Raw genomic sequence first — 17,500 nt, 5'->3', positions numbered from 1 at the left:
TTTAAACCTAGTTAAACGTAGGTACATTATCATGCGAAGGTACATTATCAGGTGAAGGCGCACTGCCACGTGCAACCTGTTTTAGGGGTGTGATACAACACAAATATAAATATAAAGATATATATATACATATATATACATTCTTTATGGACTTGCGTTAATATTGTTAGCAGGAGGGTTGGGAACGAGCCCCTCCAGTGGTGTGCTGTTAACTTCACGTCCTGGGTATCCATCCCCCTGATGTGAGGGACGGAGGACGCGAAGACGTTCCACGGTCTGGAGACTCGCCCCCAAAAGGTGGGCCGGTGTTGGCTGGAGCGGGAACGCGGCACTTCCACCGAGTCACCACCGGATGACACCGTGGAGCTTGCTGATGTGTGTGGCAGCACAGGACATCCAGGAGAGGGCGGAATACTCTAAATAAGGCCGTATCTGGCCCTTGTAGAGCAAGAGCCTCCCTCTCATGTCCAGCAAGTTGGCCACCCTCCTCTCTCTTTCTCTCTCTCATTTTTATAGTGATAATAATACAAGTTACCTTTTTCATTTTCTTTATTTCACTCATTTTTTTTTGTAACAAGACTAAAAAATATACTCAATTTGATAATAATAATAATAATAATAATAATAATAATAATAATAATTCTGTAAACTATTACATATATTTTCTATTAATTTCTATATATTCTATTTTCTTAACAGGCACTTCCTCCCACACACAAGGTCACTCTTATCCAACTCACACAGCCTCCCCCTGACCCCCTCACACCCTTCAACACCCCCTCACACCCCGTCAACACCCCCTGACACCCTCACACCAGGCCGAACCCTTCACTCTGCTGTACGGCCTGTAGAAGTTTGTATTTCAGCTTCTCTTTGGTGTTGTATTTTGGCAGGTCGAGTTGGGCGATGCAGGTGTGTGCGACCGGAAGGAAGCTGTCGTCTGCTGTGCTTTGGATCATCAACTTGAGTGCCTGAGAGAGAGAGAGAGAGAGTTTATAAGAGAAAAAGAAAGAGAGGGAGAAAATATTGGTGTGTGTGTGTGTGAGAGAAAATACAATAAATTACTATTAAATTTATTATTATTATCATTATTATTATTATTATTATTATAAATTTATTCATATTTCAGAGGAATGACTGAGAAGGAAGGAAGGAAGGAAGGAAGGAAGGAAGGAAGGAAGAGAAGAGGACAAGAAGGAAGAGAAAAAGAGGACACTCTCTCTCTCTCTCTCTCTCTCTCTCTCTCTCTCTCTCTCTCTCTCTCTCTCTCTCTCTCTCTCTCTCTCTCTCTCTCTCTCTCCCACAGACCCACAGGATATCCCCCCACAGGATGTTGACAAACCCCACAGTCACTCCCCTCAGCCCCTCTCTCTCTCTCTGTCTCTCACCTACCTTCATGCCCAGAATAGGAACCCTGTCAGTGCCCGTCAGGAACTTCAAAAACAACTTCTTCTGCTCCAGGGAGAGTTTGTGAAATACTTCCCAGAACGTGCGTATGACCGGGTGGTCTGGGAAACATTCGCCCTGGAAACACCGACAGAAATCAATAAACGGAAGGATATTAGTGTGAACGGTGTGTTTATTTACATTCCTGCGGTGTCATGTGGGAGGACTGGGTGAAAACAGACAGTAGAGGAGGTGGGGAGGAGAGGACTGGGTGAATAAAGACAGCAGAGGAGGTGGGGAGGGTAGGACTGGGTGAAAACAGACAGTAGAGGAGGTGGGGAGGAGAGGACTGGGTGAATCAAGACAGCAGAGGAGGTGGGGAGGAGAGGACTGGGTGAATAAAGACAGCAGAGGAGGTGGGGAGGGTAGGACTGGGTGAATCAAGACAGCAGAGGAGGTGGGGAGGGTAGGACTGGGTGAATCAAGACAGCAGAGGAGGTGGGGAGGAGAGGACTGGGTGAATAAAGACAGCAGAGGAGGTGGGGAGGAGAGGACTGGGTGAATCAAGACAGTAGAGGAGGTGGGGAGGAGAGGACTGGGTGAATCAAGACAACCTCCTCTGCTGTTCTACAATGCTGACGAATCCTTGAAAAACACACACACAAAAAAAAAAAAAATATATATATATACAAATAAACAAATAAACATATGTAAACCAAACCTAATTTGTCCTGCACCTGGTTCTCACCTGCCGAGTGGCGTCACACCTGAGCAGCAGCGTCTTGGCCTGAGGGTCGAACAAGAATGGATACTCACAGAACAGGATTGGACTCTGTAATGTAAAGGATTGGATTAGTTCAAGTTGTTTTTAAGGGTTGAAGGGGTAAATGAAGAGTTAAAGGGTGTATTTAAGGGTTTAAGGAGGTAAATAAAGGGTAGAAGGGTGATTTTAAGGGTTTATGAGGCTATTTAAAGGTTTGGTGTCTTTTAAAGGATGTTTTCAAGGGCTTAAGAGAATAAATAAAGGGTTTTCAATTTTTAAAAGGATGTTTCTAAGGGTCTCTCAGTTAAAATTAAAGGAATTGTCAATTTTAAAGGATGTTTTTAAGCGTTCAACATTGAAAGCTCCCCCAAACACAGTCACCCATTCACAAACACCCCCAATACACACACAAACACCCCCAAACATGGTCACCCACCTCCCAAACACCCCAAAAAACACACCAAAACACATCTAAACACCCCAAAACACACCCAAACACCCCAAAATCACTCAGCCACCTTCAAACACCCCCACACCCCCACACACACACACCCACCTCCCTCCTGGACATCGGGTGAAGCCTGCTGTTCATCCAGTTCAAGTAATCATTCCTAATATCAATTTTCTAATAGCAATTTCTGGGATGTAAAAGTCGTCGTAGTTCAACCGCCCCACTCGGCAGCCGGCTTGGAAGTTCAGACCGTGGACCAGGGACAACAGCCGCAGGGGAGGCACAAGGGCACGCCGGTCTCTGTGTGGTGTGGGTAGGTTAGGTTAGGTTTGGTTAAGATCTGGTTGTGGTAGTGGTGGTGGTCTGAGTGCTTGTAACTGATGTGGTGCTGTTGTTGCAGATAAGAATTGTTGTAATAGTTGTAGTAGTAGTAGTAGTAGTAAATGAAGAGGAAGAGGAAGAGGAAGAGGAAGAGGAGGAGGAGGAGGAGGAGGAGGAAGAGAAAGAGAATGAGGAAGAGAATGGTGGTGGTGGTAGTAGTAGTAGTAGTAGTACACAGACAATTATACTTCTCTCTCTCTCTCTCTCTTACACTCAAAACACACACACACACACACTCTCAATGCACACTCTTACAAACCAACTCTCTCTCTCTCTCTCTTCTCTCACTCTCTCTCTCTCTCTCTCTCTCTCTCTCTCTCCTCTCTCTCTCCTCTCTCTCTCTCCTCTCTCCTCTCTCTCTCTTACCTCAGAGCTAGATTGGTGAGCAAAATTCAGTATTTGTACCACCACATTCTTGTACACAGTAACCAGCCATAGTGGAAAGTCCCTTGGAGAGAGAGAGAGAGAGAGTGAGAGAGAGAGAGAGAGAGAGAGAGAGAGAGAGAGAGAGAGAGAGAGAGAGGAGAGAGTAGAGAGAGAGAGAGAGAGAGAGAGAGAGAATTAATTTTTCTCCTCCAAAAATATACTTAAAACACACAAATCAATAGAAAAAACAAAGAAAAAAACACCAAAAACACATTTAAAACACCCCAAAACACCTTTAAAACACCCCTAACACACCCAAACACCACCACCAAAACACAACCAACAAACAACCCCCAAACACTCCCAAAACACACTCAAACACTCCCAAACACACCACACACACACACATACACACACACAATCCAACTCACTGAACACCTCCGCCATCTCCTTGTCAAGCTTCAACACTCCCTCAGCATACGGCGTTTGGAGTTTGGCCGTTTGTTTAGGGTTAGTGAAGTCCTTGTACAGGGGAAGGACATAACAGCGTAAGGCGTCCTGGCTGGGGGGATGCGAAGGAAGACTCTTGGCCACGTTTTGAATGCCAGTACGAACCTGTGGACGTTTGGATACGTTTGGATTAGCTCGGTAATGGATCAGTGGACGCTTGTGAGATTCTGCGTGTGAAATGCCAGCAGGTCGGTTTGTCCTGTTTTGTCCTGGGAAACCTTCAGTAAAATGCAGTGAAACGCACACAAACGCACGCACTCGCCACTTCCTGAATGGTCTCCCTTGCAATCCGGCCAATCTGAGCCACACAGTCCTCAGCCAAACGGTAGTCCAGCCCGTGTGTGTGTTTGTGCAAGCCAGCAAGCGTGAGGGAGCTGTTCCAAGCGCACACTGAGGCAAACACTGTCTCTGTGTACCTGTGTTTGGAAGTGGGTGAGTGAATGTGTAAACAAACGTGGGGAGTGGAAATATTGTTCGTTCGTTTGTTTGTTTGTTTGTTTGTTTGTAAATAGATTGATATGACACAAATGTAAACAAACACAAAAAAATACAACATTCTGTCGCTGAAAACATCAAAAATAAATTATATAACACAAACAAACACACAAATACACACACACACACACACACACACACACACACACACACACACACACACACACACACACACACACACACACACATCACACACTTACGTAAACAAATCGTCATCAATCATGTCTTCTTCCTCAATTGACAGAAGTTTCTTAATCATATGTTCTTGAATTGTGAGAGAGAGGGCATTTGGTCGGGGTAGGGGAGGGCTGCAAGTCCTCAGCACCCCCACTCTCCCTGCTGACGGTGGCCATGCTGACGTCCCCCCCCCTGCGAAGATCTGGGAGAGAGAGAGAGAGAGAGAGAGAGAGAGAGAGAGAGAGAGAGAGAGAGAGAGAGGAGAGAGCAGAGAGAGAGAGAGAGAGAGAGAGAGAGAGAGAGAGAAATTGGTTAGTTTTAGGCTTATATAATTTAATTCATGTTTGTTTAGAATTATTCATCATCATCATTATTATTATTATTATTATTATTATTATCATTATTCAGTTTGTTTTTTCTTGATTATAAATAAAAGAATATACTTTATGTACACCACTACTACTACTACTACTACTACTACTATTACTACTTTTCTCCCTCTTCCTCTTCCTCCCACCACCCAAACACACACACACACACACACACACACACCTAACAAGAGGATCACCCTTGGGAGTATAGCCCAGTTGACCCTGCTTGTTTGACCCCCCACAACAGCAGGTAGCCGGCCTGGGTCACGGCAGCAGAGTGGTGACCCGCAGCGGCCAGCAGGACTAAGAGGGTGCCAGCCAAGGAGGTCACCAGGGCAGGGTCCTTCTGGGGCCCCTGTCGGTGTCTAAGTGCCAACTGGCCGAAGGTATTTTGTCACCATCTGAAACACACAAAAGCAAAAAATAAATAAATAATGATGATAACACACACACACACACACACACACACACACATATATACAGACACAGACACAGACATACATACATACAGACACCCACCAGCAGTCAAGGCAAGGGTGTGGTTGGCGTCACAGGCCAGCTGCACTGTCACCTTCCTGGCCAGACTCTTGACAAGCTTGCGTGTGGCGGTGTGACTGTCGCAGGAGTTGACGCCAAGCTCACCGTACCCATTGTCACCCCGTGCGTAGATCTGAGGAGAGAGGGAGAGGTGGGAGGGGGAGGGAGGGAGGGGAGAGGGGGAGAGGGAGAGAGAGAGAGAGAGAGAGAGAGAGAGAGGAGAGGAGATGAGAGAGAGAGAGAGAGAGAGAGAGAGAGAGAGAGAGAGAGAGAGAGAGAGAGAGAGAGAGAGAGAGAGGAGAGAGAGAGAGAGAACTAAGACCTAACAAAACCCAACTTAACTTAAGATATAATATACCTTTAAAGAGAGAGAGAGAGAGTGAGAGGGGAGATTAGAGAGAGAGGGAGAGGGAGAGAACCTAACCTGTCTAGGAGAAATAATTTGAATGTACAGTAAAATCCCTCTCATCCGGCATTCCAGTATCCGGCAGCTTCAAGTATCCGGCACATTTTTCCCTGAGCCTTAAAATCAATAAAAAATCAATGTGTACTCACAAAATCTATTAAAATTCCCGCGCATGGCATACTCTGTCCCCTGGCCACCAGAGCGCACTGCTTGGTGCCACCCGCGGCCCACTGCACTGTGTTTACCGAGTGACTCAGTCCCGCGTGTGCACTGTTTATGACCTGACGCCAAACAACAAAATTATTTCTACTCTCTCTTTCACACACACACACACACACACACACACACATCACAGGCCTCTCTCTCTCTCTCTCTCTCTCTCTCTCTCTCTCTCACCAGGCCCCAGGAGGTGAGAGCAAGAGAGTGCTGGTCTCCGGCTGCCACCTGAACGATGGTGTAGTTCTGTAGCTCATCAATTAATTCTGCAGGTGAGAGAACAGGTGGTGAGGAGGAGAAAGTGCTATTGGACTGTTGTGTGGTTATGGTGGTGTGGTGGTGGTGGTAGTAGTAGTAGTAGTAGTAGTAGTAGTAGTAGTAGTAGTAGTTGTAGTAGTAGTAGTAGTAGTAGTAGTAGTAGTAGTAGGTTCATTACATTCCAAGCACAGTACATAAATAAATAAATAAATAAATAAATAAATAAATAAATAAGTAAAAAAATATGATAAAACAATAAGAAAACAACAACAACAACAACAACAACAACAACCACATAAAAACTGATGACCCCAACCAATCACCATGACCTCTAGTACAAGGGTCACACAGGGCCACCACACTGCGACCTGACACAAACATAAACAAGACACCTTTTATGCATGAAGGACAAGTGACCTATGACCCAACAGTGACCCACAGTGACCCACATTGACCCACAGTGACCCCAACAGTGTCTTCACCTAGAACTGTGGAGTGTACAAGTGCCCAGCTGACACCGTGGAGGTGCAGGTGTCAAGGCTAGGTCACATTAGGTCACCTGAACAGAGAGTGTAAGGGGGGGTGGCCTGGTGAAGGGAGGGCGGGCCAGGTCAACCCTTAAATTGTGTGTAATAATGAAAATAATGATAACAGTGACCTCTCTCTCTCTCTCTCTCTCTCTCTCTCTCTCTTAGGTTAGGTTAGGTTAGGTGTTTACTTGGCACTTTGGCGTGTACCGAGGTTCCCACACTGCCAAGGGCGGCGAGGGGGCGTGGGGGGGGAGCACAGGGGCACATCCAAGGCTGCGTCACAAAATTTAGTGATTCTTTAAAGTGTAAGCAAAACAATTCTCTTAAAACTACATTTATCTGGTAACTATGCACACACACACACACACACACGCACTCACACATACACACACACGCACACACACACATTTAACTAGGGAGAGGCGTCACTGGCTGCACAGGGAAGCAATTTAAGTGGTCCTGAAATATCTTACTGGCGTTGTGTGGCGCCATCAACAAAGCAACACCATTTCTCAAGTAAATAAGTATTATATCTAACTCAACACCATCTCAGGCACTCACCTTCCTGTATCTGGTGGTGTGTGCGTGTGTCTGTAGGTGTGGAGGAGCCCTTGAAAGCCAGCACCTTGTACACCTGGTTAAACATAAGATGCCTGGCCTGTAGATCCACGTTTTTGGCGCGACTCTGTGGGCCCGTCTCACTTCCCAGGGACAGTTTTTTTTTGTTTTTTACTAATTACACTGGTTTTTATATATATATTTATATATATATATATATATGTTTTCTAGGTTATGATGATTAATAAAGGTTATATTATTCGTTTTGCATAGGGTTTATCTTATATTAGTATTTTAAGATACCACAAGTTATAAAATCCCACATCGTCTAATCTTTGCCTTTTTTTTCTTATTTACGCCACTTTTCCTTAATATTTTCCGGTATAAGATAATGTAAAATACTTAAAAGACTCCGTACTAGTTGTTTATTTATCAAAAGTAACCTCAATTAGTGAATTATAACGCGACCGTCCCTGTCTCAACACTGTACCATTATACAATGTTGACATCCTGAGGACTGTCTAAGAAAGATGAAAGAAATTTAATCCTCTTCCTCTTCCTCGTCTTCCTCACCCTCATCCTCCTTTCTTCCCCTTCCTCCTCTGGCAGAAAAGGGATAAGAGGAGGAAGTAAACGAAAATAAAGAAAGGAATAAGGAAATACTGAATAAAGAAAGAAATAACGAATAATATGATTTAAAACTTTGTCCCTGTTATTTTCCTTCATTTAAATCCTATTCCTCCTCTTCTTCCTCCTCTTCTTCCTCATAATCTTCCTTTCTTCTTCCTTCTCAACATTACTCACCATTTTGTGGTTGTAAATGAAAGATTTATATATCATCTTACGTACATTTTCAACACACACACACACACACACACACTGCATCACCATCTGTACAACGAAAGACAAGGCACACAACACACACACACACACACACACACACACACACACACACACACACACTGTATAAGCATATGTACAACGAAAGACAAGGCAACACACACACACACACACACACACACACCACACACACACACACACTGCATAAGCATCTGTACAACGAAAGACAAGGCAACACACACACACACACACACACACACAGATAGATAGATAGATAGATAGATAGATAGTTTATTGACCACAGTGCATATAAAGAACAATAGATAAAAAGTACAAATAAATTCACTAATACTACTAAAGTTAATAGTAACACTTTATAACTGGTGTAGTCCACAAAAATTTCCATACTTTAATACATTTTTAAATAATTACAAACAACTGCAACCATTATACCACTATTCTAAGACATTTAGCACCTCATGTAACATCTTACACATACTTTCACGAGGAAAAGTATCAGCAAATATGTCCTCTAATACAGTGACATTATAAATATGTCTAAGATGAGCTGTTAGAGGACACACTTCTACCGCATGTCTCTCTGTCTGTATTCCTCCACAAACTACACAACCGCTCCTCCACTGGCAAACGCCCTCTCCCTCTGCGGTTTCCAGCGCCCAGTCTCGATCGCAAGACGGTGACCACACAGACGGAAACGGGTAAAAGATATTCTGTGTAAATCGTTAACTAGATGTTTTTGTTTGTAAAGGTCAGGTACTTTAAATTGTGGATTTATCTCTTTATATGTTTTGCAACGGGATGAATCTGAATGTGCTATATCATTACAAACATTTTCTATAATTGTTGACATACTCAGTGGCTCAGTATTAATAAAGGTGTCTATATATCTTGATGTAGGTGTACGTGAGGCAAGTGTTACTCTTATAGCCAGTATCAGAGGATCATCATTCATTCCTGACCTTTCTAGCCATATATTCCTAAAAAATTTATGTTGCTTAACTTTGATAAGGTCTGAGACTGATGGCAAACCCACCTCAGCGTAACATACTATGTTAGGCGTTGTTTTTCTAACCCCCAGCATTTGTTTTAGTGCCCAGTTATACAGTTTGGTGACAGGCTTATAATCAGCACTAACCCAGGATTCACATCCGTATAGAATTGCAGACATTAAAGCGGCCTCAAAAACTCTACGTTTGACAATAAAAGGCAAATCATTATTCTTTGTAACAAATGAAACATATTTTAATACATGACACAACTTTGCTGTTGAATGTGCTTTAACTGCTGAGGACACTGACCCATCACTGGTGAATGGTGATCCCAAGTAAATGTAACTGTGGCAGTGTTCAATCACCAAACTGTTCACATGAATTGCATCTGCATCGCCGTCATCACCATGAATAACAAAGAAACTAGTTTTAGCGTTGTTTACATACATACCGTAATCTCTACAGAACTGGTCCAATATTTCAACCTTCTTTATTAAATTAGCTCGACTTGTTGACAATAACACGGTGTCATCCATTAAAACTAAGACATGTAACCAGTCTAAAAATCTCTCTTGGCATACACTGTTCTTTAATCATTTTAACCAATTCATTGATGTAGATTATGAAGAGGATGCAGGAGGTGGGGGAGCCCTGACGCACCCCCAGCGTAGCAGTAAACAATGCTGAGCCCACCACACTTTGTGTCACCCTGTACATGGCGGTCAGCGCTCCCAGCATCACCATCCCACAAACCCAATCTTTTCAACACAGTTAACAATTTGTTCCTTGGTATTAAGTCATAAGCTTTTGAAAAATCTACGAACATGACAAATAATTTTTCTTTTTTACGTCTAGCAGTATCAACCAGCAAGCGTAGCGTAACAATGTGTTCTATACAGCCGCGACCTCTCTGGGCCCCGGCTTGTTCCCTCAGTGGTCTGAACCAGTGACTCAACCTCTCACACAATACCATGTCAAACAATTTTGCCAGTGAATTCAAGATGCTGATTCCACGATAATTATGAGGGTTGTGTCTGTCACCCTTCTTAAAAATAGTGAATACTTTTGCCTTAATCCAAGAACGTGGGTAACTACCAAACAAGAAAACGTTGTTAAACAGAGTTACTATAGCTAATACCCACTGAGCTGGCAACAAGCTAAACACACCCGGTGGCAACCCATCTGGTCCACACGACTTATCAGGATGCATTCTCTTTATCTGTTGCTGTAACCTCCGCGACAGAGATTTGTTCGTCTAAGACAGGAATTGTCACGTCAGTAGTTACTTCCACATCATCATCATTAACCGTATCCGCGTTTAAGATGGTCTCGAAATAGGCTTTAAACTCATCACTGCTAGGACACGAATTTCCATTGTTTTTCACTTGCATACTCGCCCTTCCAATTTATAGCTTTCCAAACTCTACTGTCGTCTCTGTCACTCAGCAACCTTTCCCACCTACCAAGCTGCATGTCTACCTGTTCACTTCTCTGATTCCTACAGACACTCTGTTGCACACACGAATATAGGGCGTTTGTAATACCACTCTCTACCTCTGAAATTTCTACATTTCCATTGAAAAAGTTTAGGTCTTTTTGGGAAATAACATTGCTGAACACTTCTTTATCAATATTCATGAATTTCAGTGGTCTTCTAAACAAGTTCTTTTTTACACTGACACTGTACAGAGCCGCGTGGTCTCCCAATTGGCGTGTTCTGTCGATAAGATTGTCCAGGTCCATACCAGTGCCAGAGACTGTGAGTGTTATGGGGGCGTGGTCTGATGGCAGGTCGACGCGTTGTACTACAGAAAAATCATCTATGTACCTAATCATAGTACACGATGCCATGCATACGTCAACCTCTGAGATCCACGCATCTCGTCTCCGAAATGTCTTATTTCCAAGAAAATGTTTCTGTTCAGTTTTCAAATTGTTCATAACAAGGCATAGAATTTTCAACACATATTGCTGAGAGAAGCTGGGCATTGTCATTCGGTACATTTATATCATCAGCAACAAAAGGATATGACAATTCATCGCTATTTGACACATTAAGTGGCGCCAGTAAGTCCTTGACATTTTTGCCAAATCTTGCGTTCATGTCACCTATAATGATATGTCCTTTAGGCATAAATTCTGACAATTTCTCTTTTATGTAAGAAAAGGCACTCAAAGAATAATATTGTGAATCAGAAGGTGGAATATAACAAAACCCAAATAATACACCAGGAATATTACGCATCTGCATCCACACTTGGTCGCCTTTACTCGTGTCGACACCAAACACTGACTCTGACAACCAATTCTTAACTAACACCACTGTGCCTCCACGAGCAGCAGAGCCAACTACATCACTTCTGTACAACACACACACTGCATCACCATCTGTACAACGAAATTCAAGGCAACACACACACACACACACACACACACACACACACACACACACACACACACACACACACTGCATCACCATCTGTACAACGAAAGACAAGGCAACACACACACACACACACACACACACACACACACTGCATCACCATCTGTACAACGAAAGACAAGGCAACACACACACACACACACACACACACACACACTGTATAAGCATCTGTACAACGAAAGACAAGGCAACACACACACACACACACACACATACACACCAGAAACACCTAGAAACACCTAGAAACACAATTTTACTCCCAAAAACACCTAGAAACCCAAAAAACACTTAAATAACACTTAATTTCCTTTCAAAACACCCCAAAAGCACTCATTTCTTGCACAAAAACAGCGAATAACACTTAATTTCCTTTCAAAACACCCAAAAAACACATTTCTAGCCAAAAAACACTTAAACAACACGTGATTTCCTTTCAAAACACCCAAAAAAAACACATTTCTAGCCAAAACACTTAAAAACACTTAATTTCCTTTCAAAACACCCAAAAAAAACATATTTCTAGCCAAAAACACTTAAATAAATACTTAATTTCCTTTCAAAACACCCCAGAAGAGACACACACCTACCCAAGGACAGCGAAAAAACAACAATTTCTACCCAAACAAACTTGAAAAACACCAAAATCTAAAAAAAAAACACAAAAAAATAAAAAATAAATAAAAAAAAACATCCCCTGCCTTTTTAAAAACACCACAGAAACGGTGAATTCACTTAAAAAAAACACTGAAAGCACGACTATTCCCTTTCAAAACACCAAAAACTCTCACTTCTATTCCAAAATGCCTAGAAAAAAAATTGCGTATTTAACTCAAAACACTTCATCTTATATTACAAGGCTGCCACATCACCACCACCACCACCACCACCACCACCACTACTACTACTACTACTGCTACTACTACTATTTTTTGCTTACCTTTAAAACGCCTGGAAATTCAGTGAAAATCTTTTCTTAATATTTCTTCTTTTCCTTCTCCTCTTCCTCCTTCCCTTCCCTCTTCTTCCTCCTCCTTCTTCATTTCTCCTTCTTTCCTCCTCTTTCTATTCTTCTCTATGCATTGAAACAGCTGGAAAATATAGGAAATAACACTAAATACTGATGGAAGGGCACTGGGAGGTGGGAAGGTCCAGGGTCTCGGTCCCCGGATGAAGGCGGCTGATGACGTCACGTCCGCCATATTTACGTTACGCAAATGATTTTGAAAATGACCCCTCGCAAAAATGGAGCTAGGCCGGAATGCTTTACATATTATGAAAGGGCATAATTTTAAATTAATTCTGGACATATAAAAATATTCCAAGCTTCAGTAATAATAAAGCTATATTTAAATAACTATATGAAAAAGTGTTCGAACAAACACGATAAAAAAATACATTCCAAAGTCCACAAATCTCATTTCTCACGAACACAATACACTTTAAAAAATCGAAACTATTTTTACAAACAATCAGAAGTTAACCGGAAGCTGAAATAAATAAATAAATAATTTATAAATGTCGACTTTTTGAGTGTTCAACGGGTCTAAAACCCCTCTAAAAGTCCACGTATTTCACTCAAAAGCATCATAACATATTTAAAAGACAATAAACGATTTTTTGAGCCCATAAAATCTTGCCTAGCGGCTGAAATAAAAAATCATGTTTGGCGGTATGAAAAATTTAACGGCAAACAGCAACAATTATTTACGCTGAAACAACCTCATAATCGACATGTTTCCCTTAACACTCGCACGCAAAACACTCAAAACACCACCAAATATTTTTACAAACCATAAAATCTTAGTTAAAAAGCCTAAATATATAAGTTAAGAAAATAGAAAAAATATTGGAACCTGGGGTAGACTCTGGCAATCCATCATGGCGGCCGCGGGAGGGCTGGGAGGGGGCTCAGATAAAAACAAGGTTGGCTATCTCTCTTTCCTTATTATTTGTGGTTGTTATGAAGGTTATTTCTCTATTTTCTGGATTAATTTCAGCTGTGTGTATGCGTGTGTGTGTGTGTGTTTGTGTCTGTGTGTGTGTGTGTGTGTGTGTCTATATATATATGTATGCGTATGTGTGTGTATGTGTGTGTGTGTGTGTGTGTGTGTGTGTGTGTGTGTGTGTCCGCCTCTATTCCATGATAAATAGCATTATTTTCTCTTCTCTTCTCCCCTTTTGCTATTAAGTATCAAGTATTTTCCAGGTATTTCCAGTGTTTTCCAGGTAGTGTCGTAGGTTGAAGCCAGACCTCTGCTACCTGTCACTACTAAACTCACCTTAATTGACCTCCTGTGCCTCTGTGGTCCCGTTCCCTGGTGTTTAAATGAAAAGAGACACACACACATCCGCACTGCACGGTGTTTCCCAGGTACACTGAGGAAGACAATAAAAAATAATAAATAAATAAAAAAAAAATCCCAAAACGCCTGGAGCAGTCTGCCTCCCTCCCTCGGTGAAGGAGGTGGAAACAAGCGGACCCTCACCATGGGGTACAACCGGATACTTTAATTATATGGCAGGAAATGCGAGGGTACATTGACTTTATAAGCGAATAGAAATGAAAATATGTCACTTGAAGCACTGTGAGGTGTTAAGAGAGAGAGAGAGAGAGGGAGTCGGTTCCCCGCGCCAAATAGCCTATCACTTATAATTAAACCTTTAAATTGACGGAAACTCGAATAAAAGCATAGAAAACGAGAGGACTGAGTTTATAAGCGAACCTTAAAATTAATTAGAAGTTATGAAAGACACAGTAGACTGTTTATAATGATACTGAAGACTGAAAGAGTGAAAGGGTTAGCCTATCACTCACAATTTAACCATAAATTAATGAAAACTCCAATAAAATCATAGAAAACGAGTTAACCAATATCTTCACTCTTTCACCACTATTCTGTCCACCTCCGCAATGCAAGAGTCAACCAGTATATTCAGTCTTTCACCACTATTCTGTCCACCTCCCCAATGCAAGAGTCAAGCAGTATATTCAGTGTTTCACCACTATTCTGTCCACCTCCCCAATGCAAGAGTCAAGCAGTATATTCAGTCTTTCACCACTATTCTGTCCACCTCCCCAATGCAAGAGTCAAGCAGTATATTCAGTGTTTCACCACTATTCCATCCACCTCCCTAATCAGTGTGTATCTGGCTGTGGTACATAAGCATATACAAAGGAATATTTCAAAGATAAGGGTGTGATTGGCTAACCTAACACACACACAACAATTGGTTCTACTTCAAATTGATTTACTAACAATGTGGTCTGTGATATATATGCACTGCCAAGAGCTTGTATAAAGACTATGCTAACCTAACCTAACACACATATAATAAAATAAACAAATGTCATAGGATACATTTTTTATTTACAGATAAAGTATATTTACAACACCACACAATGAAAAACATGAATACGATGGCTCAATCTATATTTACGTGGACTCTTGCAACCAAAACACCATGATATTCTGCATCACATGATAATAATAATAATAATAATAATAATAATAATAATAATAATAAGGTTAGCATGAGGAATGACTGATTATAATTCAACCAGCATTGGCAGATTTTATGATGAAATGTTGTTACAAGGTTTTATAGGCCTGTACCATCACCAGTTCATTAATATAGGCTGTATTTGAGGAGGCAGAGGCCAAGAGAAGGAGAGAGAGAAAGGTGTTAGGCAATAAACAAAAGTATAATCTCATTTCACCTCACCTCTATCTCTCTATACCTCTCTAACTTGTCTACATTTCTCATTATAAATATTGTTGAAAGTTTAAGCTGGGAGAGAGACAGGAATAATGTCACTTCATCTCACCTCTCTCTCTCTCTCTCTCTCTCTCTTCACCTCCCTAACTTGTCTAAATGTTGATATTTTTAGAGGTTCAGGGGAGACAAAAGGTGATATGAGGTGTTATGACAGAAAATACATAGGAATATTCTCACTTCATCTCACCTCTCTCTCTCTCTCTCTCTCTCTCTCTCTCTCTCTTCACCTCCCTAACTTGTGTCACAGTAGATGACAAAGAAGAGGAAGAAGTTAGTCAGTTTGTGGGAGTTTTGGGGATGAGTTAAGTTAATCCCATTACGTCACACTGATGGAATGCCCTTAGGGAAACGTACGTGTGTGTGTGTGTGTGTGTGTGGAAAGATATAATTGTTTATGTACAGTCTCTCTCTCTCTCTCTCTCTCTCTCTCTCTCTCTCTCTCTCTCTCTCTCTCTCTCTCTCTCTCTCTTTGTACGAAGCATATCACCAACTGCACGTTTATGAAGCTCTACGAGAAATTATACACATTTTCCAGGGTGGTTTCAAGACTCCATCAACAAATTTAAGGGAGAATCTTTACGCATTTTCAAGGGTGCTTTCAAGATTCCAGAGGTAGATTATCTGTAAGACTGGAAATATTGCGTCACGTCTCAGCAACCTTTAAAAGCAACTACAGTAATCCAGGAGAGAGAGAGAGAGAGAGAGAGAGAGAGAGAGAGAGAGAGAGAGAGAGAGAGAAATTGTGTTGAATCTTATTTTCGCCCACCATGGTTGCCTGAGCGGAGAAAAAGTTACTGAATTTTACGCTATTTCTCACTTATTTGTTGAGCTTTTGCATTCTCCTTCCAGGTGGACGTAAAGAAAGAGTTGACGTATCCATACATGCCTTCAGAATTATCATAGTAAACAAAATCATCAAGAAATGTGTATTAATGTGTGCGGTGATGTTCAGGGCGATCGTGAGGGTAGCTAGATGGAAGGAAGGGAAAGGCTGTATATATTTCTACTTGTAATAAAGTTAATAGTGAATATTTTTCACTGAATTTAATAGTGTAGACGCGTCAGTTATTCCCCTGTGTACACTATTAAAAGAAACGTGAAAATCTATCAGGTTACTTTAAAAATTGAGAAGGCACGTCTAGGGTAGCCTAGCCTAGCCTAGCCGACATGATCCAGTGGCAAGATTTATAATATGCTTGATCAACTGAAATTAATAATATTCCTGATACTTTCTCCAGTCTCACATCAGGCAGTGGTGCTCATGATTCATCTACAAGCGGTATATCATTCAAAGAAAATCCGCAAATACGAGTTTCAGCCAAGATTTGAAACTCCAAGGGACATCGTCATCTCTACAGGGTAACGCAAAATTTGTTGTAATCACTTTAATACAGTAATATTCACGTATATAACCACTGCTCGCGACCACTTAACATTGCCAAATCAATATATCCTTCTCTCCACTAATTATTATTCAATCTGCAAGCAAAACCTCTTAAAATAATAATAATAAAAAAAACTCAATGTTATGATGTGTCTAAGCTTTTTGCCTTGCCCTGTAAAATGATCAGCTGATTTCTTGTAAACCGAGTGAAATGGGAGAGAGAGAGAGAGAGAGAGAGAGAGAGAGAGAGAGAGAGAGAGAGAGAGTAATTAGCAAACTTCTGTCATTATGAGATATTAATTTGACCTTTTAAACTGAATTATTACGTCTTCAGTCTGTCTGTTATTGACGCTACAGTTCACCCTCGTCAATTAATCGTAATTTTAAATGTATCTTGTCACGTCAAGCTGGTCTCATAAGTTCAGCTTGACCTTACCTAACCTAACCAAACGTAAACAGTTAGGCTATTTTTTTTTCTTGATTGTTTTTTTTTCTCGTCGTTTCTCTCTCTCTCTCTCTCTCTCTCTCTCTCTCTCTCTCTCTCTCTCTCTCTCTCTCTCTCTCTCTCTCTCTCTCTCTCTCTCTTATTTTATTATTGTTATCATCATTATTCTTGTTTTTTTCTTTTATTTATTTTTCAT

At 41.4% G+C, this 17,500-nt stretch overlaps 1 protein-coding gene across 1 annotated transcript; it reads right to left on the bottom strand.

The window, feature by feature from the left end:
- Positions 1-174: 174 nt before the first annotated feature.
- LOC135098644 (probable E3 ubiquitin-protein ligase HERC4) lies at positions 175-7,535 on the bottom strand. The gene is made up of 11 exons (XM_064000998.1): positions 7,409-7,535; positions 6,240-6,325; positions 5,420-5,570; positions 5,082-5,301; positions 4,553-4,731; positions 3,779-4,273; positions 3,348-3,429; positions 2,706-2,900; positions 2,135-2,218; positions 1,393-1,524; positions 175-971 (listed from the first exon to the last, which is right to left on the bottom strand). Exons 1-4 carry the CDS (start codon positions 7,491-7,493, stop codon positions 5,228-5,230), a joined length of 396 nt encoding a protein of 131 aa, XP_063857068.1. The 5' UTR covers positions 7,494-7,535; the 3' UTR covers positions 175-971; positions 1,393-1,524; positions 2,135-2,218; positions 2,706-2,900; positions 3,348-3,429; positions 3,779-4,273; positions 4,553-4,731; positions 5,082-5,227.
- Between the last annotated feature and the right edge of the window lie 9,965 nt (positions 7,536-17,500).

This window comes from Scylla paramamosain, unplaced genomic scaffold, assembly GCF_035594125.1.
Source record: "Scylla paramamosain isolate STU-SP2022 unplaced genomic scaffold, ASM3559412v1 Contig72, whole genome shotgun sequence".
In the NCBI taxonomy this organism is placed as follows: Eukaryota; Metazoa; Arthropoda; class Malacostraca; order Decapoda; family Portunidae; genus Scylla; species Scylla paramamosain.
Note: the sequence above shows the minus strand (reverse complement) of the source record. Positions and strands in the feature narration are given on the sequence as shown.

Coding starts and splice junctions, on each gene's coding strand:
- LOC135098644 (XM_064000998.1), bottom strand. CDS start 7,493: ATGTTTAACCAGGTGTACAAGGTGCTGGCTTTCAAGGGCTCCTCCACA. Junction 6,326..7,408: donor ACACCACCAGATACAGGAAG/GTGAGTGCCTGA, acceptor TCTCACCTGCAG/AATTAATTGATGAGCTACAG. Junction 5,571..6,239: donor CTCTCACCTCCTGGGGCCTG/GTGAGAGAGAGA, acceptor CTCTCTCCTCAG/ATCTACGCACGGGGTGACAA.